The sequence below is a fragment of the Lagenorhynchus albirostris genome, chromosome 19 (genome assembly GCF_949774975.1).
Source record: "Lagenorhynchus albirostris chromosome 19, mLagAlb1.1, whole genome shotgun sequence".
NCBI classification, from domain to species: domain Eukaryota; kingdom Metazoa; phylum Chordata; class Mammalia; order Artiodactyla; family Delphinidae; genus Lagenorhynchus; species Lagenorhynchus albirostris.
This window is the reverse complement of record NC_083113.1, coordinates 14,916,258-14,942,252: the sequence shown is the minus strand read 5'-3', so window position 1 is coordinate 14,942,252 and position 25,995 is coordinate 14,916,258. Positions and strand designations below refer to the sequence as shown.

Here is a 25,995-nt window from a genome sequence, read left to right as displayed (position 1 = left end):
CTAAAAGCCAGACCCGGCCCATGGAGTTGTGTTGGTTTTAAAATTAATGGTCAACTTTTTAAAATCTGGAGATGGTACAGAAAGAAAGCTGGATTTCGAGCTTGGTAACTCTGTCCTCTGCAGCAAGACTCGGAACTGAGGGGCCCTGCCTCCTTGAGCGGGGCTGTCGCCCCAGGCCACACCCTGCCGGTGCCAGCTCATTGGCACCGCACCCGCCCTCTGTGGGAGTAGGCCTCCCTCTGCCAGTCAGCCAGTCGGTGGTTTGGAGTGAAGAGCAGCCCCTGCTTCCAGGCCCCGGGGGCTCGGGGAGAGGTGGAGGTGTCCGGGGACCTCAGCCCCGGGCCTAGGGGCTCTCCTAGCTGGGAGCGGTCTTAAACTCCTGGGCCCAGATCTGCAGCTGCCCTGGCGAAACAGTTTCGCAGTTTGACCCGGGGATCAGGGTCAAACTTATTTTCCAGACCTCGAAATTTCATGTGAGAATCCCAAGGTCCGGCTTCTGGTGGGAAGTCTAGGTCCAGCTCCACCTGGATCTGAGAAGCAGCCCCTTCTCTTGACAGGGCTGGCCCCACGGCTGGGGCTTTCTGGCCCACCTAGACATTTACCTGTGATGGAGTTTACCGTTTCCGTGCTCAAACCTGATGCTTCTGTAACCTAGACTCTCCCGCACACACACACCCGCCCCCCACACACACAACAAATCTTTTTCCAAAACGGTTATATATCCTTTTTCCAGAGGAGGTGGACCAGCTATTTCCACATCTCCTAAAAATTCTAGAGTGTTCCAGACACTCTCCCTGTCTCCGCCCTCCCTGAGGCCCCATCCTCAACCCATGCTGCCCTCCCCCCTCCAGCACGGAAACGGCGGAACAAGCTGTTCTCACATCCTCTCCTGGCGCCTGTGACACACACCAACTTCCAACACCCCACAACTCGCACACGCCAGCCTGCGCTCTCGCCTGAACTGTGCCCTGCTCGTCCCTTCCCCATCTTGCCCCAGTTTTCCACTTCCTCTGCCTGTCCCCCTCTCGCGGGCCCGGGCGCCCTCCTCGACCCTCCCCCAGTCTCCTCTGCCTCCCACCCCGCCTCTGGCTCTCCCCTCACCCAGGCTCTGAATCCCTTCCCGCTCTTGGCTCTCTCCAGATTTTTCTATTGTCTCCCTAAATTCTTTGTGTCCTCTCCCCTGAAATCTCATCTCTGTGGCATTGTCCTAGGACTTCGCCTGTGCTGGGTCCTAACTTCATCTCTCTCCCCAAATGTGCCTCCCCGCTCTTAGTCTCTCTTCCGCTCTCCTATTTTACGTGCCCTGGTTCCCTGCCTCCCCACATGGAATCTCTTCTGCTTCTCTCTCCAGATCCCTGTACTTCCTCCTCTGTCTCTCCCCATGTGTCTGCTGTTTTTTATTACTATTATTGCCTCTCTCCCACTAAATCATCTCTTCTGTCCTCTTCCACCATAATTCCTCTGGCCCTCTTCATCTACATCTCCCTCCAGGTCTACGACTTCCCTCTCCTGCTCTTTTTCTCATTCTCTATAAATGTGTGACTCCTATCTGTCTCTCTCCTGACTGTTCTTGTGTCCTGGTTCTCACTCCTCACCTCACCTCACCCAAATCTGTCTTCCTCCTAATGTCCCTGGATCTATATCCCATTGCCCATTCCCCTCTGTTCTTTGCCCCACATCGGGATAGGGAGCTCCAGGTGATGTCTGGGTGTAGGGTGAGGCGCCCCTGGCACCCCTGATCCCTACCAACGGCCCCGAGGGGAGGGGCCAGCCCCCAGTCTTCATCTTTCCATCCCTTCCCTTCCCCCAGTCCCCAGCTTCCCGCCTCCCTCCTCACTGCTTCCCCGTTGCAGCTGCAGCAGTCCGTTGCCAGGGCAACCACAGCTGGCTGGGTGGGAGCCCCCTCCACCCCATCCCCCCCCTTCTCCTTTCCAGCGAGGCAGGGAGGAGCTGGGACAAAGCCAGAGAAAGGCGGGGTGCAGAGGGGAGCTGGAGGGAGATGGACGTAGGGCCAGCTCCAGCTGTTAACCTCGGTTGCTTCTCCCCCAGTGAGGCCCCATCTCCCCTTCTTGGTGATGCCCCAAACCAGCCTGGAGAACGAGGCAGACGACGTGGGCAGAGGGGTCAGGCCCAGTTTAATACACGGAACAAGTTAATTCACAGCAGAGGCAGGCAATAAAGGAGACTCGTTTACAAGGGGGGACACGCCTGGATTGGGGGAGAGCCCCCCAAACCCACCACCTCCCCCACTTGCAGTCTCAATTTCCCTTTTTTTTTTTAAACCCGAACAACAAACACACACAACCACAAGAAACAACCACGCCCCCTCGCGACCCGAAAATGGCCAGCGAGGGTGGCAGGGGGCAGCCCGGCCTGGCCGGTAGGGAATCGGGGCGGGGGGAGGAGGAAAATCTAGTCCGTTGCAGAGTCTGTGCTTCTCATTCCAGCAGGCGCTGGGCAGGGGCCCGCCTTGCCAAGGCAGGCACGGAGTGGGCTCGGGGCGGGGCTCTCGGGGAGGGAGCAGGAACGGAGTTCAAAACCGTGGTTCACATCATGCAGTATCCACAGTGGGCACCGAGAGGGCGGGGGTGGACACCACACCCTCCTGCCCTGGGCACAAGGGGGGAATGGCGCCCACCTTGGGTGGGGAGGTGGGAGAGCTGCAACTCCAGGGACTTGGGGGGAGGAGCCGCCAGGCAGGAAACTGGCGTAGACTGGTGCCCAGTAGATGCGCTCAGCAGTGCCCCCTCCACCCAGCCAGACCTTATAGGACTCTTTGTTATATATTAATTTCTTTTTTTTTTTTAACTTTTTGACTTTTTCTTTAGAAAAAGGCTTTGTCCGTGCCCCCAGCTGGCATCCACCACCCCTCGTGCCCGCCCAGAGGCGGGGTATGGCTTTGAGGGGAGCAGAAGCCCCTGGTGCCCATTTGCGAAGGGGTGAGGCAGGAGGGAGGAAGGGAGAGGACCCTGCTGGGCCCACCAACCCACAGGGCAAACATTCCACTTGCACAGAGGGGAGGGGTGACCCAGCCCCCTCTCAGGCTCCCCCCACCCCCGGCCCCTTCCACTGTGGGGCATTAAGGATGGGGAGAGACTGGAGGAGCTCCAAGAGGCAGGTAGGCAAGCATCACCCCAGAGGTCCAGGTGAGCCAGAGCCAGGCCTAGGTGAGGGTGATGTAGGCAGAGGCCTTCTCTTTCAGGTGCCGAAGACAGAGGTGACAACTCCAGCTCCCTGCGGCGCGGCCGGAGGACAGGGAGTTAGGCCCAGGTCTGGGCAGGGCTGCCCCGACTCCCTCCCACCCAGCGGACAGCAGGACAACCACTGTCCAACACCCCACCCCCGTGTCGGGCCCTCCTCTTCTCTCACCTTCCGGGGGCTCCGCCATGGGGGGACTCAGGCAGTACATGTGGTAACCCCGATCGCAGTCGTCACAAAACAGCAGCTGGTCCTGGGAGGTGAGACCCGCCCAGCTGGCACCCTGGGGGCACGGGCACCAGAAACCGGGGTGGGGGGCGGGGGCAGGTGCCAGGTCAAAGGGGCTGGGCGAGGCGGCCCCTTGCAAGACAAAGGGCTCTGAGAAGGTCATCTTTGCAAAACCCTACTGGGCGAGGAGCAAAACACCCCTGAGGACTGTCAGTTTGCAGTTTGTAGTTTAGGTTTTATAGGACTCTGTGGAGCACTTAAAATGACACGGAGATGGTCTGGAAGTCATGGACGTGGGTTCAGGTCCCAGCCGTACCATTTTCCTGGCTGGGTGACCTTGGGCAAGTCTAGTCCCCTCTCTGAGCTCGGTTTCTTCTCTGTGAAGTGGGAACGAGATCACCTACCTCAGGGCAGTTGGAAGGAGTCAGAGAGTGAAGAGTATTAAGTGCCGGGCTCAATTAATGGACACTAACAATAATCATAATACAGGTTACTGGTGTTCACCAGGGAGGGGGCTCCAGGGAAAGGAGGCCGCCTGGGGGCATGTCCCGGGGAAGCAGGCACGTGGGCACTCACGTCGTTCTCCGAGGTGCCACACAGGCTGCAGGACTTGCACTCGATGCACTGCCAGCGGTAGGTCCGCACAGCTGCCGTCATGTTCACCGTGAACTGTAAACACGAGGGGTGTCCTGGGGGCCAAGGGGCAGGGATGCGGTTAGGGGTCATCGTGCCCCTGGTGGCTGCTGACCCCCGGGGAAGCAATGGCTCAGCCCCCATCCCTAGCTCACAAGGCCCACAGCCCGACCCCACCCAGCCCACGGTGCCCAGACCCTGTCCCGCAGGCAATGCTGCCCTGGCCACCAGTCTCCTACCCAGCCACCATGGCAACCACACTCTGCTCCCCAGGACACCATGGCAACCGCATTCCATTACCCACGGTGCCGTGGCAACCACTTTCTACCACCCACAGCACCGGGGCAGCCACATTCCGTTACCCACAGCAGAATGGCCAACCGGTTCCATTCCATTAACCGCAGTACGTGGCAACCACAGTCTCCCAGCCACGATGCCATGGCAACCGCCTTCCACAGAGGGGTCCCCACACCCTGGTTTTCCCTGCAACCCAAGCCCATTACACACGAAGCCCCAGCAACCACACTGTTACCCACATGACCGTGCAGGGTGCTAACCCACTGGTCAACCCACCACCCCAGTACAGATGCGCAGCCACTACCCCAGGCCACCACAACCAGCTTCCACTGCACCCAATCGCCATGACAACCCTATTTCACTACCCATAATACCATGACAACCACAATTCATTAGCCACCGTGCTGAAGCAACCACCGTCTATTACCCACAAGTCCACCTTGGGAAACCACAGTCTATTACCCACAGCTCCATGGCAATGGCATGGCTCACCCTCTGTGAGCCACAGCACGCAGGCAGCGGCAATCCACTACTCGCTATCACAGCCCACTACCCACGATGTTTTGGCAACCATCTTTCACTGTTCCCCACGCCAGATAAGCACATGCCGGTACCCACAGTGCCATGACTACCACATCCCATTGTTCCCAGAGCCTCCCTGACCCCACTCAGTTTCCCACAATCCTCAGCAGTCGAGTCGGCTGTTTAGCCTCAGTGCCCCTGGGATGCTCTGCATCCCCCCCACCAGTCCTCTCCCTCCTCTGCCTTCTCTCCTCCAGATCTGGACTCCTGGAGTCCTCTCCACCGCGGCCCCCAGAAACCTCAGGTGGGGGCATCACCTGATCGCCCACAGTCGGCACAGGAGATGAGGTCCTCGGGACACCCCGTCTTCTTGGAGCCACCCAGGCAGAAGTCACAGTAGCCGTTGGGGATGACAGTGCCATCAGGCGCCTTCTTGGCTGAAAGAGAGCAGGCAAGGGTTGGCATGGGCGGGCAGGGACACTTAGTCAAAGGCTGCTGCAGAAGTCGGGGCAGAGGGAGGCGTCCCTACCTGTGTGTTTCCTCTGTGCCTCAGGGACCCAGGCCAATTCTTTGTAAAACTCTGGGGATGGGGGGACAGAAAGAGGGGCTCTCACCATAGGCAAAGCTCCACCCTGCCCCCAGCCTCAGCCAAAGGGGTGGACCCCTTCTCCAGGCATGGAGGAGGTGGGGGGAGGGAGCAGCTACCCCAAGCTGCGGCCAGTAGCAAAAGAGAGCTGGGGGAGCCCAAATAATTCTCATCAGGACCCCCCAACTCCTTGAGGGCAACTGATACGTCCTCTTTATTAGGTAAAAACCTGGCAGATGCAGCTTTAGGAAGAGCCCCCTGCTTCCCCGCCCATACACACTTCTACCAGACAGCGCCCCCCACCAACTAAGCCCCGACTAAACAACAATTAGGTGGACACCACTGGCTGAGATCGGCATGGAAACAGACACTCGGAAGGAAAATTCTGAACACAGAGGTGCCTCGGTGTGTGGTGGGGATGGGATGAAGAGACTGCCCTCTCCCACCGACGGGTGGGTGGAAAGATGGTTTTTCACTGGCAGAGCCTCCCCCCAAGCCTTCCCCCATCCCTCAGCTGTCAGGGTTGGCACCGGATTGGCATGGGCGGTCACCAAGGGTTCCCAGGCCACGGACCCTGCCCCTCGGCCAAAGCTTAGCAGAGAAGGGAGAAAGGGAGGCAGGGAGGGAGGGGAGTCATCTATCACCCCCCCTCCCCAAGCTCTAATTGAAACAATAAATCAGACCCAGAAATATTACGCCCGGCCAGGAGCGAGGGAGAGATGGTTGGTTGCCATGGCAACCTCAGAGCCAGCATCCCCCATGGTTGGTGGGGGGAGGGGACCGCTGAGCTGGAGATTTTCCAGAAATGTCTAATGTGCCCCCTCCCTCCCAGGCTCCTTAGCCCCCACTCCCAGGGCCCCTCACCACCCCACGCCCTGCCCGCCTGCTCACGTTTATGGTTGTTTTTCCGGTGGAAGGGCAGGGCGTGGCGTTCGGCGTTCTCCTCCCCCTCCTCCTCAGCCAGGTGGGTGTGGGTGTAGTGGTAGCTGAGCCCTGGCCGGTTCTTATACCGTTTCCCACAGACTGGAGAGTGAGCAGGAAGGGCCGGTCAGCCCTCCCAGCCTGCCTCTGCCCTGGCCTCCAGGATCACACCTCCACCCTCTGCCAGAGGCCTGAACATCCCCCAACCAGGGTCCAGAACAGAAGGGAGGGGACCAGGAGGGGAGAGGTCTCTGGGCCCCACTCTCTCTCTCTTCCCCCCTCTTCAGAAAGACTCACTATCACAGACATACGGCTTGTCTCGGTCCTCCAGGGAAGCGGTGTCCTGGCGTTTCCGGAGACCCCCGATGCCATATGCCTAGGGGAAAAGGCATGAGTGAGGGGCCAAGAAAGGGAGGGAACTAAGAGAATTTTCATCATTTGGGCCTGAAAGTCAAATCGCAGCTCTGCCACTTCCTAGCTGTGGGCCTTGAGTAACTCCCTTGATCTCTCCAAGGTTCAGTTTCCTCATCCGTGACACAGGTATGAAGCTAGTTCTAACCCACTGTACAATCTCTGTTCTGCAAATGGTTTAATAGACCCAAGCCTCAATTTCCTCATCTGTAAAATGGGTATAAAAATCCCCTATCCCTTCAGGCTGCTCTGGGGATTAAATGAGGTCAAACTGGGGCAGGGTCTGAACATTGTACATACTCAGTAAATGGGATCTGCATTGAGCGGAGGAGAGATGGAGAGAAACTCTGGAGCGATACCTTTCCCTTGGCCCTGTTCTTCCTCCTGGGAATATCATCCTCCAAGTCTTCCACTTCAAGATCATGTGGAAACTCCAGCAGCTGCTGTTTCTGGGCACCAGGAGAAGGGAGATTGGGGTTAAGAAAATGGGGTATTGTTCTGCTTTGCGGGTGGGGTGGCTCTGGGCGGACCGGAGACTGGGGGTGTCAGGGCAAGTCAGGAGGTCTTCCAAAAAAGAGATGACGTGTGGAAGAATAGAGACTTAGGATGCCCAAAGGCCCTAGGGAGCCAGGGGAGATTTCAGAGCAGGAGCAGGATGGGCCGGGGCAGGAGACAGGGGTGAGAGGGCAGCTGTGGCCCCTGGCGGGGGAGTGGGGGGATCCTACCTGGCAGTCCATAATGGTCTCCTCCTCCTTCAGCTCTATCTTCTTCTCCCCTGTCTCAGCACACAGTAGAGCCTCAAGGACCGGCCCTTCTGGGAGGCCGCCCTCCTTCTTCAATGGCGCCTCACAGTCTGGGGACAAGGGAGGAGGGTGTCAAGTGGAGAACTTGTTCCTGGAGGACTCCTCAAACTGCCCAGATTGGAGAATCATGCTCTTTGCTGGAGGGAAGAGGCTTTCCCACACGCAACCAGCAATAGACTCAAAGATTCAACCATACACCCTTCCAACGATACTTCCATACATCCTTTCCAAGGATGCCCAGACCCTGGGGAAGACACAGCCAGACCCTCAGAGCCACTTGGACACACTTAAGGGGAGACATGCCCAGACCCTCCTATATAACTACATACATACCTGTAGGAGACCCCACCCAGACCCTCACACCTGGAGAGAGCAGACACTCAAACAGGACACACATGGACATACACAGAGGAGATACACACAGGTCATCTGAGACAGCCAGACACACAAAGGAAGAGATACACCCAGACACTCAGATCTACCCAGACACATGGGGGAGACATATCCAGACCCTTGGGTATACTGGCACACCCAGCAACACTACAAAAGAGAACGTTAGACCACCAGATACACCCAGACCACATGGGGAAGACACGGCCAGACCCTAGCAAACACCTGAACATACTTAGGGGAGACAGACACACCTAGAGAGAGCCACTCAGGTGGATACACATACACACAAGAGATAGAAACAGTCCCTCCAATACACCTGCACCCACACAGATCCTTGGATATACCTGGACAGGGGAAGAGAAACAGCCAGTGACTCTAATAGTACTGGACACATTCAAGAAGTGATAAAACCAGACACCCATGGGGCAGCACACGTGCAGAAATACATCTAATACACCAGACAGACACTCAGGGAAGAGATTCTCCCAGACATTCCAAAGCATCTGGCGCTCAAAGGAAGAGAGAGCCGGACCCCCTGATACACCCACATCAGGAACCGCTGGACACTCTGATAGACCAGCCACACACAAGAGGAAACAAACCTTCTAATACACTTGGAAACACCTGAAAAAAGACACAGACACTGAGATACACTCTATTACAAAGGGAAAGAGTTACAACCTGACACTCTGATACATCCAGACACACTCAGACATCCACAGGAAGCAATACAGTCAGATACTCTGATACATCCCAGCTCACAAGGGAAGAGATACAAAGACTGGATACACCTGGACACACATAACAGATACCACTCTGTCCTGAACTACGCCTGGGCCCAAGTAGGATAAGATACAGTCCAAAGCTCAGTCACTCAGGGAAAACTGGAGAATCTCTGGACGACACCCAGACACACAACGGCAGACACAGCCAGCCACTCAGACACTGGCTAGGAGGGAAATAAGGGCGAATGCTCAGACGCACACCGGCATCACCACACACTTATCAGCGTGTGCTGTGGGCACCCACTGGGGCCACCGAAGGCACAGGACGGAGCTCCACCCACCAATCTTGTACTCGCAGGGCCGGAGTCTGGGGTCTTCCAGGATGTTGAGTCTCCGTTTCTTTCTCCAACAGCGGGCGGGGTACGTGTAAATCTGTCCCGGGGCCAAACCTGGAGTGAGAAGGGCGGTAAGAACGCGGCCGCGAAGCCACCGCCCCGCCCCACCCCCAACCTCCCAGCCGTACCCGGGCCGCGGTGGGTCTTCTCCATCCAGATGTAGCAGTTGTTCTGGGCCACGCCGGTCTGCGAGTCGAGGAACGGCAGGCGTAGGCTGCGCTCGGCGCACAGGCGCGCGTTGTAGCTGCGGCAGTGCTCGATGGCTTCTCGGTAGAAGTCCTCGCCTAGGCTGCGAGGGGCGGGTGGGCGGGCGGGCGGCTGTCAGCAAGGGCAGGCGCACCAGGTCGCCCGGCACCCCTCCCCCAGCCCGCCCGTGGGGAATGGGTGGGCCGACTCCTCCAACCTCACCTCTCCCCCGCTGTCGTCGCTCCTGGACCCAGGAGCCCCCAACCCGGACTCAAGCAGGCCTTGAGCCAAGGAGTGGATACACACAGTATAGAAACAGATAAAAATACACCGGGACCCATCCATACAGGCACATATCCAAATACACAACACAAACAAGTCGCACATAGTCACACAGGATTCACACACAAAGAGAGACATATCCCAAGACTCACAAAGGAGAAACAGACACATCTCACATATGTGCTCCCACAAATATCTACTGAAAAACACAAGTATCTCAAGTCCCATAGTGTAGAAGCAGACAGATCACACACGTATACATGCACAAATATATATCACATATCCGAAGACACACAACATAAACAATCACCCACACAAAGACACACAACATGCAAACAGATGACACACCACACACAGACATCCACTTACTCATCCATCCGAAGACACACACAGATACACAAATGTTAAAAAAGAAAAAATGTTAAAAACAAACTACCCACATATGCACTTACACGCATATCCAAAGACACAACACAAATCACACACACACACACAATCCAGATACACTATAAAAAGAAATCACACAGATTCACACAGGATACACACACACATTCACGAAGATACACAATATAGAAACCAACATCTAAAATCCCACATACTCAAACACACAAAGATACACACATACACAACATAGAAACGGACAAATCCACCCATAGTCACACAAAAATTTGCACATAAATACATGCATACCTACATATCCAAAGACACAGAACATAAATGATGCAGAGTTTCAAAGGATATGTACACACACTCAAAGACCAAAATATCCAAAGACACCTAGTGTAGAATGTGAAAGAAATTAAATGCATATCCACACACATATCCAAAAAAAAACCAGAACCCGAACAAGTGACACACACTCCACAACCCAAGACAAAGGTAGTGTGAGCTTCACTCAAGTTTACCAAGGCCCCCGGGCCCCCGGGCCATTTCACCCTCTCCCCAACTCCGGGGGTCGCAGGGCGGGACATGACCCCCTTTCCCGAAGAGGGCGCCAATAGGGCTCCGAGTTCCCCATACTCCGCGCTCCTCCAGGAGCAGCGCGTCGGACACGGTTCTTGCCAGAGACCCACAGTCACACACATTCGCAACCCCGCGCAGCCCGGCCCACGGTGACAGCCCCCCAGACACCCCATCGGCCCCACCCCCAGCCGCCGCACACACACACACACACACACACACACGCCCGCGCAGACCCGCTCGAGCGCCCTCCCCTGCCTCCCGCCGGCCCGCAGCACCTCAGGGGGCCGGGGATGACCGTGGCCATCTTGCTCCCAGGGTCCTGCCCCCAGCAGGTCCCCGCCGGGCCGGTCCTCCCAGCGCTCGGGCGGGCGCTGAGGCCGCCCATCCATTCATTCCCGGGGGGCGGGAGCACCGGGACCACAGCCAATCAGGGTGGCGGGGTGGGCCCACCCGGGCCATGCCGGGAGTGGTAGTTCTCCCCGCCCGGGGCTGGCGGGACCCCGCAGAGAAGCGGGTCAGAGGTGGGGCCGGAGGCACGCACAACCACTCCCGCGCGCTCACTCATGCACACCTCTCGAGTCTCACACATGGGCCTACACTCAACCATGCACACCTGGACTCGCACACACCCACACGCGGCAGCTTACACACACATTCACACGTATACTCACAGCGTCCCACGCAGACTCACGCACACTCCCTCTCCCACACCTTCGCACAGACTCACATACATTTACACTCACACAAACACTTCAGTGCCAGGAGATTTAGAGACACCTTACAGGTGCCCACACGAACGTCCCACCAACGCGTGGCTCACTGACACCTCCCGCTCCCCCTAGTCCCTCCTAGCTCGGGAGAATCCTCTCCGGTCCCCCTCGGAGCTGCCTTTCTCACAAGGACCCCGCCCTACTCAACCCCTTCCTAGGTCTGACAGCTGCTGTGCTAGTTAGGAGATATAGCCACACCTCCTAGGTTCAAATCCTGGCTCTGCCACTTGGTGGCCATGTGACCTTGGGCAAATGACTTAACCTTTCTGGCCTCAGTTTCCTCATCTGTAAAATGCAGATGATGGCTCATTGGATTACTGTGAGGATTAAATGAGTAAGCATGGGTAAAGTGTTTTAAAAGGTACCTGGCAAGTAGTAGGTGTTCAATAAATTCATTCATTCCACAAAGAGGACCTGATATGTACTAAGATGTAAAATGGTGATAGCTAACCATTATTAGAAAGAATAATGCTGGGCACATAATAGATGCTTAATAAATATTTGTTGAATAGAAATATACTGAGTAGCCACCATGTGCCAGGCACAGTTCTTTAACAGAGATTAACTCACTTGATCCTCATCCTGACCCTCTGGGGTGATATTATCACTACCCCCATTTTCCAGATGAGGAGGTGAAGTCACATGCCCTCAGCTCCTGGTGGCTGTTTGAAGGTGGGACTAAGAGAAGGATTCACTCACCCAGATGTCTGTACCCAAGTGGTCACCTCCTTTCTCCCACTGTCACCCACACTGACTCTACCCTAAGGGATGCTCAGAGAGGGAGCTGACCTACTGAGTCACAACGATCACCAAGTCCCATGCACACACACCTGGAACACACCCCGCCCCCCAACCCCCGGCCCCCATCCAAAGTTCGTGTTCAAGTTTGAGCCCTTGCATCGATGAAAACGCCCACCAATGTCCTTGTCCACCAGGGGGCTCTCCAGCAGACAGAAGAGGCATAAGAGCCTTCACCTCCTCTTTTGTCACTCGACACCCCCACCTACACCCTGGTGAGAGAGACCCCCTCAGGGTCTTCCACACTCATGGTCAGTTCTGGACACACACACACACACACACGCGCACACACACACACACACACACACACATACACACACACACCTCTAGTCTTAGACCCCTTCTACAGGCTCTTCCCCATCTCCCCCAGGTAAGGCCTTGACCTCCCCCTTCCCAAACCCAAACAGCAGGGAGTGGGTCTCTGCTTCACATCTGGCCTAGAGCAGATGGCAAGGGGAGTAAGTCCTGACACTCACTCTGGCCTCCAGGTCCCTACAGTGACCACCCCATATCTCAGCCACGGTAAGCCCTGCCCCACTCCTCCCAACAGGCCAGCTCAGCTCAGAGTGCCCTTGCCACCTTCATCTCTCACCTTCCACCACCCTCACAGATCTTCCAAGATGCCCTTACAATTTCTCCCCACACCTCTAGCCTCAGACACCCCGCTCACTCCTGCCCCACCCCAGAACCTGTGCATCAGTTTCGGTCAGCTTGGAGCCTGACTGTAGAACACTCCATCACTTCCCTGGACGCCCTTGTCCACCAGCACAATTTGACCCGCAGCTGACATTTGGAGAGGGGTCTCCCTTCCCTTCCTTACCCCTAGTCACCTTCAGAGACCCCTCTCCCACACTTGAGCTCCCCTGCCCAAACAATCCTCCTGCCCCCATCCCCCGGTGCCCTGTGTGGAAGCTGGACCACAAATGAAATCAGTATTGATACTACCAATAATAATCACTACATTCAGTCAGTGTCAGGCTCAGTACCAAGCGCTTTACAAACATCACAGAAGCACCATGAGGTAATAAGAGCTGTTATGATTCCCCAATTCACAGGTGGTAACACTGAGGCTTGGGGCGGGTGGAGAGGGCAGGAAATTAGTGCTCAAGATGGGGTTTGAATGATGCAGGCAGTCAGAACTGAGAGCAGCACCCTCCACCTCCCACTCCCAAGGGGACCTGACTCGCATTCTCTCAGGAACCAGTCCCTGCCCTCACCCCTGCAGAGCCCTAGGAAGGTGAGAGCAAAGAAGGGTGCTGGCGCTCCCACCCCCAAGCTTACTCTAGCCTTCATGTCCCTGCAATGGCTGCCCCATACCTCCTCCAAGAGGTCTGGGCCAGGGTCAGAGTGAGGATGTCTGGATACCCACAGATCCACCGACCTGCACAGGAACCCCGTCCCAGCCACTTTGAGGGTGTCCCTCATAGGGGAGACAAGTGTGTGTGGAAGACTTAGAGTAAGAGGGAAACAGAAGTGTTGTCACCGTTACACACCATTTCACACTGACCTCCAGCCCCGTACACGCCCTCCAAGCCCCCTTTGCCCACCGCCAAGCCACACTTGTAGGCGCGTGCCTGTAAGGTTCAGCCCCCTCCTCTCCCAACTCTCCCCCCACCCCACACCTGAAACCAGAAGCTACTGGGCGCCTTCGGTCCGGCCACCTGGCACAGCCTTTCTGGAGGGCGGGGGCGGGGGATGGGGGGCGCCCCCGGGCCCCTCCCCCCCTCCACCACCACCCCCCGCATAAGTTGCTCAAGGTCAAGGTGGAGGGTGCCAGGGGTTGGGGGAAGGGTGGGGGAGGTCGCCCAGGCCCCTTTGTGCGGCGCCGCGGGCGTTCGCCCTCCTCCTCCTCCCCACCAGGCCGGGGAGGAGGGGGAGGGGAGTGCCGCGCACGCCAACCCGGGAGGGAGAGCGGGAGCGGCCGCGCGCCTGTCACTCCCAGTCCGCCGTCACCGCCTGGGGAAGGGGGGTGGGGAGCGCTGGGACCCAGGAGTTCGGGATCCCGAGGAGGGAGCGAGAGAGATGGAGAGAGAGGGAAGACGAGAGGTGGAGAGAGCGAGGGATGTCTAGGAGAGGTGAGGGCTGGAAGAGAGCTAGGTTTGAACCCAGGCGTCCAGGATCCCAGCCAGTGGGCCCGGGAGGAAGCTAACACTCGGAGGAGGGACGCGGACAGGGAGAAAGGGAGGGAATCCCCGGAGGCTGAGGGCGCTCCCAGCACCCTCTCCCGAGGCATCTAGTCCCCAAGGAGATGAGAGATGCTCTCGTTAGATGTGTACGGGAGGAGAGAGGGAAGGATCCCACGGTCTAAGCTGAACGGGGCGTCGGGGCTTTAGGTCCTGAAGACCCGGGAAGGGAAACAGCAGGGATCTAATCGGGGACCCCCGACGTCTAAGCTCCCACCCTGCGGTCGCGCGGACCGAGGTCCCCGAGATGGGGGGGGGGGGAAGAGAGAAAGATGCTTTGATGAGGGGAAAGGATGGTGGAGACCCCGGAGACTGAGGTCTGGACTTAGGCGTACGTACTCCCAGCCCCATGCAGGGGCAGGCCCGGCGCCCCCAGAGACTCGGAGGAGGAGAGAGGGAGGAGGAGGAGAGGGAAGCCCCTACCCCCACTCTGGGTGGGGAAACGGCCTCCGCCACCCCCCAGCTCGCGCCACATTCCTTCACTGACAGCGACAAAGAAGAGGCGCCCCCGCGACCCCCGAGGGGCTCCCGCCCCCAGCCCCAGGGGGCGACAGGGGGTGGCGGGCCCCCCCAGGGGAGGGGGGCGCAAACTGGGGGCCCACATTCAACTGCCATCCGCCCACGGCGTCCCCCTCCCCAGCGAGGGCGGGGGAAGGGTTCGGGTAGGGGGCGGGATGGAGGGACGTGGACGGCGGGGACACTCACGACTTGAGCGGGTTCTGAATGGCGGTGGCCATGGCCCGCTCGGCTGGGCCGCCTCCGGCCCGGGGCGCCGCTGCCGCCGCGCGCGGGCCCAGCCCGGCCTGCGCCGCCCGCTCTGCCGCCCAGCGCGCTACGATTTCATTCATTCTTGGGGCTGCGGCGCGAGCGGAGCGGGGCGGGCAGGGGGCGGGGCTCGGCCAATCCCCTCACCTCCCGGCGCACGACGGGACGTGGAGTCTAGGGGCGCTCGGCGGCGCCCGAGGGCGCCCCTGTCCGGACTACACGTCCCAGGGGGCGTCGGGAGGACCGCACGCCCATTGGCTACTGGGGATACAGGGCGGGGCTGGGATCGCCCCAAGGCATCCTTTCCCCTCCCTGGGGGTGCTCCATCCCCAGCTCGGGTTCTCCATCCTCCAGGCACCGCGTGCGCGCAGGAGAAGGTGGTCCCTGGCTTCTGGGTCTCCCCTGGGTGTGTGGATGACCCCAGGGTCTGTCGTGTATTCTTGCCTTTGCCTACTTGTCTGGGTGCCTCTTCTGTGTAAGCCAGTCTGTAAACAAGCACAGGGGTTAATGCCTTTGTTCATTTATTAAGTGCCTGCTATGTGCCAGGCACTCTTCTAGACACTGGGGATACCGCATGACCAACAGGCAAAGTTGCTGCCCTCAAGGAGCTGACCTTTTAGTGGAGGAAAAAAGATGATAAACGAACAAATAAACTGATCATTTTAGAGAGTGATAAGTATTATAAAGAAAGTGGCTGCTCTGAGGAGGTGACATTTGAGCTGAGACCCGAGAAGCTGCCACCGTGCAATGGGAGGGGAAGGAGGAAAAGCTTGGCAAGTTCAAAGATCAGTGGGAAAGCTAGTGTAATGAGCAGAGTGAGTGGGGGGAGGCGGGGAGGGAGACAATATTAGGGAGACAGCAAGGATCCAGATCGTGTAGGGCCTTGTAGGCCATTATAAAGAAAACGGGTTTTGTTCTAAGTGCAATCAGTCATCCTTGACTCTTCATTTTCACACACACCCCAGACCCATCAGCAAATGCTGTTATCTCCACATTCACAAAATAGATCCAGAATCCACCCACTCTTCTCCCTTCACAGCCTCCATCCTGGTACTGCTCCCCTTTTGCTCCCCCCCCCCGCCCCCACAGTCCATTTCTATTCTCTCCAGGGCAGCCAGAGTGAGCTGCTTGAAACAGCTGGCATCACAATGCGCTCTGGCTCAAAACCTCCAGTGGCTTCTTTCACACTTTTTAAAGAAATATTTATTGATCTATTTGGTCGCTCTGGTTCTTAGTTGCAGCAGGCGGGCTGCTTAGTTGCAGCTTGAGGGCTCTTCAGTGGTGACATGAGAATTCTTAGTTGAGGCATACATGGGACATCTAGTTCCCTGACCAGGGATCAAACCCGGGTCCCCTGCATTGGGAGCACAGAGTCTTAACCACTGCAGCACCAGAGAAGTCCCTTCTTTCACACTTAGAAAAAAATTCGAAGTCTTTACTATGCCCTCTAGGCCCTACTCAAACCCGTTTCCAGCCCCCATCACACTTCTGATCTCACCGCCCTTCTTCCTTCCCTTGTCTAACTTTACTCCAGCCGCACTGGCCTCCTCCCTGTTCCTGGAACGTTCCACTCCCACTTCAGCCACAGGACCTTTGCACTTGCTGTTCTCACTGCCTAGAATGCTCCTCCCCCAGACACCTGCATGGCTCCAACTCTCACTTTATTCAGGTTTCTGAATGTCACCTTCTCAGAGACAACCTCAGCTAAGATGGCATCCCCCAGAATCTCTCTGTCCTCTTAAAAGCTTTCTCCTTCTCCCAACACTTACCATAACTCATCATCATGTTGTAGGCCTATTTAGTTACTTGATTGAGTGTCTGTCTCCACTCCTTTGACTACCAACTCTATGAGGCAGGGATTGTTGTTCATTCCACTGCTGTCTCCCCAGTGCTTAGAACAGGGCCTGAAAAATAGCAGGTGCTCAACAATTATTTGTTGAATAAATAAATGAATCAATTAGTCATTATCCTCCATGTCTCTCCCCACTGTCTGGCTCTGCAGAGTGCAAGCAGCAGGGAGAGAGAGTCATGCAGGCTCCAGGCTGTGCCTTCCCACACACTTGGACCATCTGAAGGGGACTTGGCGGGCGGGGGGCGGGGAGGGGTTGTATTAAGGAAACCTTCCCAGCAGAGGGTCTGGAGCTAAAGCTTCAAGGCAAAGAGAAGGGAGAGGTTAAGAGGCACATTCACTCATTTCTATAGAGTATCACTGTCCCCAGCCCGGTGTGGGCATGCTGGGGACACAGCAATGATGTGTCTGATGGCCCTGCCCCAGGCAAAGCCGTAAGCTCACAGGCCAGTGGGGTAAAAGACCCATCACCACACGATGACAGCCAAGGGTGGGGGAAGCCAGGACAGACGGCAGGGCTGGGATAGAGGAGGTACACGGGGCTATGGGAGCCCAGAGGAGGCTCCTAACCCAGCCTGGGGGTCACGGAGGGCTCCTTGAAGGAAGTTCCAGGAGAGTCTTTTCAAGTCCTGACCCTCTGACCTCTCCAGACACAGGGCAAGTCCCTGTTCTGACCTCTTGGGGCTCTGGGGTCTACCTGTCACCCAAGTCTTGGGAACGAACAATTGCCCACGTTTGTTCTCGTCTCCTAACCTGGAATGCAAAGGTTTGGCCACCAGAGGGCACTGTGGCCTCAGTCTTTGTCCAGACAGACTGTTCGTGAAGCCTCGGATCCTGGAGGGACTTTGTGGGGCCAGTGGGACCAGCCAGTGGAGACACTGGTGCCCCCACTATGAGCTTCAGACCCTGCCCAGGACCTGGTCACCACGGCCTGAGTCCCTCCCGCCAGAGGATCCTGTGGAATAAATAGACCCTCTCTGTCCCAGACCCCTGAGGGCCCAGCTTGGGCCTCCGAGAGAGACACTTGCTAAGCCCCCCTGATCCCTCTCTTCCCCGCTATTCTTCAGAGGGTACAGCCCTCCCCTAAGCTGCCCTTGGGGTGTTCAGACATGACCCTCAGAAGTCTCCTACCCAGATGAGGATACTGAGGTACAGAGGACGTGAGGCTGGGGGGAGGTGGTCACACAATACCAGGGCAACAACAATAACAATTAATAATAATAACAACAGTACATAAGGTCCCGTTGACTTAGCTCCTCCTGTGTGTCAGGATGGCTCCTGAGCTTTTCACAGGTCTTACGTCACGATCATACAAACCGCACTTAGGAAGCAGGACTCTCCACCTCAGAGTCAGACAAGGCAACTTGGGCTCATATAGACAATACCCCCGCCAAAAGTCCCCACCTATCAAGGTGGGGAGAGCTGGGGCTTGAACCCCTGTCTCACTCAGAAGCTAAACCACAGGCCACCTCCCTGTGCTACTCTGAAGGGGGTTGCTGACTTCCTGTGTCAGAATCTGCTCAGGCCCTCCATGAAAATGCCATCCCTACCCACCCTCCCGCCCCCCAGTCCCAGGGATCCAGCGTCCCTGAAGGCAGATCCCAGAATCCCAGGTCTCAGGAGGCAGCCCCCAAGTCTTTCTAATGACTGCAAAGCCCTGAGAATCATGGTTTGTGTTTGGGCACAAAGGCAGAAAGAAGAAACAAAATGCAATTGAAGGGATGGTTCTCAAGCTCTCAGGTGGGGAGGGGTGAGGGTATGGGTTTGCAACAGAGGCCTTAGAGTCGGTGGTGGAGTGTGGGCTCCCCAGTAGCTCTGCTGGAACTTTTTGGTACTTTGGTTTTCTCATCTGCAAAATGGGAGTAATGGTTCCAACCTCACAGGTTCGTGGTTAGGGTGCTTTGGGCCCGTGTAGAGCCCTTAGTGCTTGGCACACTTTAGCACACAATAAATACTATCTGTGATCCTCACATCATCATTTCCTGTGGCTGAACACCTACTGTGTGCCACTCCCAGGCTGAGGGTTTTACATACATAATCTCAACAGCCCAGAGACGTGTGGTCCCTGCCTGGAGATCACAAGGAAATCACGAGGTCTGGACTTGGACTCAGGTTTGCTGACCCAAAGCACCCTCTGTGCTGCCCTGATGGGCACTCTTACCTCTGCTGGGCACGGCGCTAACGTGTACACTCACGTGACCCTCGCAACAATCCTGAGACCGGGGATAAGGTGAGACCATGTCAGGTAGGACCATAAAACCCAGGGTAAGGAGTTTGGGTTTGATTCTGAGGGTAGGGGGGAGCCAGTGGATCGTTTTCAGCATGATCTCCTTCTGTTTTTTTTTTTTAATATTTATTTATTTGGCTGCGTTGGGTCTTAGTTGCAGCACACGGGATCTTCGTTGCAGCATGTGGTGCGCGGGCTTCTCTCTAGGTGTGGCACGTGGGCATGTGGGACCAGGGATCGAACCTGCGTCCCCTGCATTGGAAGACAGATTCTTAACCACTGAACCACCAGGGAAGTCCCCATCTCCTTCTGTTTTAGAAAGATCTTCATGGCTGCAAGTGTGGACCAGACTGTGGGGACAAGGTAGGAGGCGGGAGACCTGGGAGGGGGCTGAGATGGCTGGGGTGGGAGGATGGAGCCAGGGTCGGGGCAAGAAGGTGATGAGAGGCAACAGAATGTGGCTGCTGTAACAAATGACCATGAACTTGTCAGCTTAAAACAACAGAAATTCGACAGAGGCACGGATAAAGAAGATGTGGTACACATATACAATGAAATATTACTCAGCCATAAAAAAGAACGATATAATGTCATTTGCAGCAATGTGGATGGACCTAGAGATTATCATACTGAGTTAAGTCAGAGAGACAAAAACAAATATCATATGATATCACTTATATGTGGAATAAAAAAATGGTACAAATGAACAAATTTACAAAACAGAAATAGAGTCACAGATGTAGAAAACAAACTTATGTTTAGCAGGGGGAAAAGGGGGGGAGGGAAAAATTGGGAGATTGGGATTGACATATACACACCACTATGTATAAAATAGATAACTAATAAGGACCTACTGTACAGCACAGGGAACTCTATTCAATACTCTTAATGGCCTATATGGGAAAAGAATCTAAAAAGGAGTAGATACATGTGTGTGTACAACTGATTCATTTTGCTGTACACCTGAAACTAACACAACAGTTTAAATCAACTATGCTCCAATAAAAATTTAAAAACAAAACAAAAAGCGCCCAGAAATGTATGCTCTCACAGTTCTGGAGGCCAGCAGTCAGAAATCAGTATCACTGAGTTGAAATCAAGGTGTCAGCAGGGCCACACTCCCCCTGGAGGCTGTAAGGGAATATCCATTCTTTGCCTCTTCCAGCTTCTGGTGGCTGTTGATGCTCCTGGGCTTGTGGCCTCATCACTCCAGTCTTCAAGGTTCCATCTTCACATCACCTCCTCCTCTGTTTGTGTGCTTCTCACCCTCTGCTTTTGTCCTATAAGGATACTTATAAGTGATGGTATTTAGGGCCCACCTGGATAATCCAAGATATTCTTCCCATCTCAAGATCCTTAACTTCGTCACATCTGCAAAGACACTTTTCCCTATAAGGGATTAGAACCGGTAGCTTTGGGGCGCCATTGTTCTGCCTACTACAGCAGAATGGGCAGAATTTGCAAATGGATAATTTATGGGGCGCATGGGAAAGAGTCCGTGGAGTGTCAAGGAGGACGTGAAGGCCCGTGGCCTGAGCAGCTGGAGGGATGAAGGTGCCGGCATCGAGATGGGGCTGGAGCCAGAGGGGCAGGTTTGGGAGAGCCCAGGAGCTCAGCTTCAGAAGCAGAAGCCTTGAGTTTGAGATGTACGTCAGGCATCCAAGGGGGGCTGCTGGGTAAGTCCGGACGTTGGGTTAAAGAGAGAAATTTGGGTGCATAAAGTGAGACTGGATGAGCTCTCCAGGGAGAGAGGAGGACCAAGGTGGAGACCTAGAGTTGACCATCAGTACCAGATCCAGAAGGTAAGGAGGAGCCAGTGGGGGCGCTGACAAGGAGCTGGCAGGGAGGCTAGAGAAAACCAGGAGGATGGCCGGTGTCTCAGGAGCAAAGGAGACAGGGAAGGATGACGGCTGATGGGTCAAGTAAGACGGCAACTGAAATGTGACTTGGATTACCACCAGGGGGACCCTGACAAGAGCACTTCCATGGAGCAGGGGATGATGGACAAGTAGAATGTGAACGTTTGATTGGAAAGAGTGCAGAAGGGAGCTGGAACCATCTCTGGGGAGACATTTTGCTGTAAAGGGGAGCCAAGAAACAGGGCTGTGGCTGGAGGAGGTCAAAGAGTTTTGTCTTCTGTTTTGTTTTAAGATGGGAGGAGTTACACTACATCTGTATGCCAGCGGGAATGATCAGGAAGGTGACGATGCAGGGGAGAGGGGAGCATTGCTGGAGCAGTGATGGAGACAAGAGGAAACAAGCGAGTCCCCGAGTGGTGGGTCAGCCTTAGTGAGGCTTGATCCGTATCAGGAGGAGGAGAAGACGTGTGGAGCAGATGCCAGGAGGTGGGAGACTGAGGACATTCTCTCCTATGGCTTCGGTGAAATGAGCTGGGAGCAGAGATGGGGGAAAAGAGAGAGGATGCACAGAAGACCCCTTGAGGGGCCGGTCAGGAACTCAAAGTTTTGAGCTCTTAGAAGAGGACAGAGGCGTGGAGTAGAGGCCAAGTTTGATTTAGCCAGATTGGGGGTTTCCCAAGTGAGAATAATAAAGAGAGGGAGTTGAGGGGGGATACAAGGGAGCCACTTCGGTGAGTGATCACAGACTTGCAGGGCTGAGAGGGGAGGGGGATCAATGGGGCCGTAGGTCCTGTCAGGGTTGGGGGACTGGAGGGAGGGAGTTGAGAGAGAGGAGAAGGCGGATAGAGAGCCAGAAGCATGAAACTGAGATTGGAGGGGCTGTGTTTATCGGGCGTGGGCATGACGAGGGCCAGGGTGGCTGGAGGGGCCGGGGTTGGGCAGAGGACCAGATCCCTGGCAGAGAGCTGGTGGGGGCATGGGGAGGCTGGGGGAGGTCGAAGGAGCATCTACCTGGATGTGAGGATTGTGTTAGGAGTGAGTGGTGAGCCACGTGGAAAATGTAAGAGACCGTGATCCCCACGGCCACAGTGACCCCAGCACCCTCAGGAGGCATCCCTAACTGGAAAAGGGGACTTGGGTTCTACTGGATGGGCGGTCAGCTCTGGGAATGACATCTGCAGCTCCAGCTCCATCAAAGACCCGCACGTGAGAGGCCAATCTATAAAGTTTATAGAAGCAAGTGTGGGTGACTTCCCTGGTGGCGCAGTGGTTAAGTATCCACCTGCCAGTACAGGGGACACGGGTTCAAGCCCTGGTCCGGGAAGATCCCACATGCCACTGAACAACTAAACCCATGCGCCACAACTACTGAGCCTGCGCTCTAGAGCCCGCGCTCCACAACTACTGAAGCCCGCGTGCCTAGAGCCCGTGCTCCACAGCACAGCAAGAGAGGCCACCGCAGTGAGAAGACCGCGCACCACAACAAAGAGTAGCCCCCGCTCGCATGCACAGCAACGAAAACCCAATGCGCCAAAAAAAAAAAAAAAAAACAGAATAGACACCAGAGAACTTGTTCTCTCTCTTACTGCCATGTGAGAATTCAGTGGAAAGGCAGCGGTCTGCAAGCTAGGAAGACAGCCCTCACCAGAACCCAACCCTGCCGGCACCCTGATCTCGGACTTCCCAGCCTCCCAAACTGTGAGAGAATGAATTTCTGATGTTTAAACCACCTAGGCTATAGTATTTCATTATGGCAGCCTGAGCAGACGAATACACTCAGCACCACTTCCATCACATTTTGTTTGTGAGAAGTGAATCCCTGAGGCTGGTCTGTTTTTAAGACAAGGGCAATGAGACACCACCTTTTGATGGAAAGTATAGCAAAAAATGTGTGGACATGTCACAATGATATTATTCTTCATTTTCTTGTATTAACTCCATAGTTTTATCTTTTACATTTAGGTCTTTATTTCATTTGGAGACTACCTGTGAGTCTGTTCTGTTCCTTTGCTGTATTCATCTGTTCTTCATCAATACCACACTTTTTTTTTTTTTTTTTTTTTGCGGTACGCGGGCCTCTCACTGTTGTGGCCTCTCCCGTTGCGGAGCACAGGCTCCGGACGCGCAGGCTCAGCGGCCATGGCTCACGGGCCCAGCTGCTCCACGGCATGTAGGATCTTCCTGGACCGGGGCACGAACCCGTGTCCCCTGCATCGGCAGGCGGACTCTCAACCACTGCGCCACTAGGGAAGCCCAATACCACGCTTTTTATTCCTACGGGTTAATATTTGGTAGAGCAAGCCTTCCTCACTTTCTTTTTTAATGTTGGCTTGGTCATTTGTACATATTATGTACAGCTGTTGTTCTTCCTCCATACAAATTTTAGAATAGACTTTACCAAGTATCTCAAAAAATCCACCCAGAATTCTGATTGAGATTGCTTTGAATTTATTGGCTAACTTGGAGAGAACTTACATGTGGATAATCTTAAGATATCTTACGCAAAGGCATGGATGGTCTCATTTTTCCAAATTATCTTCTATATCCTTTATTGGCATATTAATGTTTTTTCAATCAAGGCCTTATATATCTTTGATTAAGTTGTTCAATAAACTATAGTTTTTGTAGCTATTGAGAACCGCACAAGTCTTTTGTTTGTTTTGTTTTTTGGTGCTGAAGCCTGGGAACAAGCTTCTAAAATTATGTTTTAATTGGTTATTACAGTATTAGTGAAATGATATGGATACTCGTGGGCTTATATCAACTATGATACACCCTTCGTGAAGAGCCTTCCTGCCCTCTTTATTTATTATGAAGTATTTCTAAAACGTTTTAGCCAGTTGTGAATACCAATCATATCATCAATGCGACACCATTTCTAATGTTTATCATTCTGATTAGCAGAGTCTCTGGTGTTGATCTAAGACGGGCGAGTGCTTTGCTGTAGCGACTTCTGGAGCCAGTTCTTAAATAAATGCCGGCCGACCAGCCCTGGAGTAGCTGACCGTTGGGGTGTAGTTTATTTAAAACAACCCGCATAGCCACGAGAGGACGCTAAGGCTTCACTTCTAGTCGAAGAGGGTTACTGTGCGCGGAGAACGCGGCCCTGTTATCGGGCAAGCACCCGCTGTGTACCAGGCGCTGCTCCGGACGTTAGGAATACAGCCGTGCCTAAGGAGCTAATATTCTGAAGGTGGGGGGAGGGTAGACAGACAATAAAGTAATGCATAATTTCAGGGTGTAATAAATTCGTGGAGAAAATTAATTATTGTGACAGGATAGTGACAGAGGGTGGTTTCTTCCATAAGGGGCTCAAGAACACCTGTCTGGAATTACATCTAAATGATGATCCCTCACTTGGGCGGAGTACTCCGGGCAGAGAAACGTCCAAGGGTCCAGGAGGGGAAGAGTCTCGTGGGAGTGAGGGGGGTTGGCGGGGAGTGCAGGTGAGGGAGAGGAGAGGGATGAAGGATGACAGGTGGGCGGGTGGAGCATGTAGGGGGAGACTTTGGTTTCTCCTCTGAAGCCAAAGGAAGCCCGTGGAGGGAGCAGGGTGGATGGAGACAAAAGTGAGAGGGCCTTCCCTGGTGGTCTAGTGGTGAGTACTCTGCGCTTTCACTGCAGGGGCCGTGGGTTCGACCCCTGGTTGGGGGAACTAAGATCCTGCGAGCCGTGCAGCACAGCCAAAAAATAGATAAATAAAAAGTAAAGTGAGTGAGAAAAAGCATTATTGGGCTGCTAAGTGGGAAACAAGATCACAGGCCCTGGGAGGCAGCGTGAGGAGGTGAGTGTGGCAATTATGCAAGGGTGGTGGCTCGGGTACACCGTGTCCTTTGTGGCTTTTCCTAAGCAAAGCGCCTGTGATTCAGTGTTCCTAAGGGACATCTTGCTGGCCAGGGATGGCGGCTGTAAGGGGCTAATGGTCCAGCCCCTCCCTACAATGATAAGGTTGATGATAACGCTTACTTTGTGCCCGGCACTAGTCTACAATCTATGCATTTAAACCTCACAACCACCCTGGGAAGTAGGTACAATTATAATCATTTTCCAGATATGGAAACTTGAGGCACAGAGAGGTTAAGTGACTTGCTCAAGACCACACAGCTAGGAAGTAAGACAGATGGCATTTGAATCCAAGCACTAACCCCGGAGTCCATGCTCTTACCCACCATGGTATGCTGCTTCCCGATCCTTTTGTTGTAGCCTTGTTCTCAAATTGTCTTGCCCTTTAGACAGGCTATCTCAGAGAGCTGTCAGCAGTCACTAACACCTTAGTATGAATTAGTCCACCTCTCCTGGCCACTGAAGAATTGCAATGTATGCTAAAGCTATGGCTTATAGATAGGGCACTGTAGTGTAGAAGTATTTGGGTTCTGGAGTCATAATGCCTGTGATTAAAACCCACTGCCACTTCCCAGCTGAGTGATTTTGGGCAAGTGTCATCACTAATCTGGGCCTCAGTTTCATCTTCTGTGAAGTCCCCATTTTCCAGATGAGGAAACTGAGAGGCTCAACACACGGCACACCCAAGACTTTGCTTCGATGCAAGGAGGAGGGATTCCTCCATTACACTCTCTATCCAGTTGTGTGGAGGGGAGGGGGCACTGGAAGCCTGAGGTCTGTCTGTACAGGGACAGCAAGGTCACCTGAAGGGCTCGACAGAGCAGATGCTCCTCGATACCCCTCTTCTTCAGGGTCGGCTTCTCTTCCTGCCAGATTAGAGCTGGGACCCCCGGGATGGGTGTCTGATCCTGGCAGGGCTGCTGGGCAGCACTGCATGGGCATGGGGGTCGGGGCCCCAATTTTAGGGAGTAGAGGTGAGATGGGAGGTGTGCTATGACCTTGGGGGAAGATTCCCCAGTTCCGGCCTGGCCCCAGTCCTAAGCACAGCCACAATCCCACCCCATCTCCTGACTGTACACAGCTGGGACTACTATTGTTGAAATAATGAAACACTTCCACAGTCTTTAGTAAATAAGCACTACCCACTTCTGATACCCT

The 25,995-nt window shown here is 54.8% G+C and overlaps 1 protein-coding gene across 5 annotated transcripts; it reads right to left on the bottom strand.

Moving 5' to 3' along the window:
* Window positions 1–3,078: 3,078 nt before the first annotated feature.
* DPF1 (double PHD fingers 1) lies at window positions 3,079–15,031 on the bottom strand. 5 transcript variants are annotated; one of them, XM_060130495.1, is made up of 12 exons: window positions 15,000–15,031; window positions 9,241–9,401; window positions 9,059–9,166; window positions 7,522–7,649; window positions 7,156–7,245; window positions 6,683–6,761; window positions 6,356–6,487; window positions 5,408–5,458; window positions 5,196–5,315; window positions 4,003–4,115; window positions 3,370–3,451; window positions 3,079–3,234 (listed from the first exon to the last, which is right to left on the bottom strand). In XM_060130495.1, the coding sequence occupies exons 1-12, from the start codon at window positions 15,029–15,031 to the stop codon at window positions 3,164–3,166; spliced, it is 1,167 nt and encodes a 388-aa protein (XP_059986478.1). In that variant the 3' UTR covers window positions 3,079–3,163. The 5 variants fall into 5 exon arrangements, with proteins under 5 accessions (XP_059986478.1, XP_059986477.1, XP_059986479.1 ...); XM_060130494.1 differs by lacking the exon at window positions 15,000–15,031 and adding an exon at window positions 10,819–10,862 and having other exon boundaries at window positions 3,370–3,481; XM_060130496.1 differs by lacking the exon at window positions 15,000–15,031 and adding an exon at window positions 10,819–10,847.
* Window positions 15,032–25,995: the final 10,964 nt, after the last annotated feature.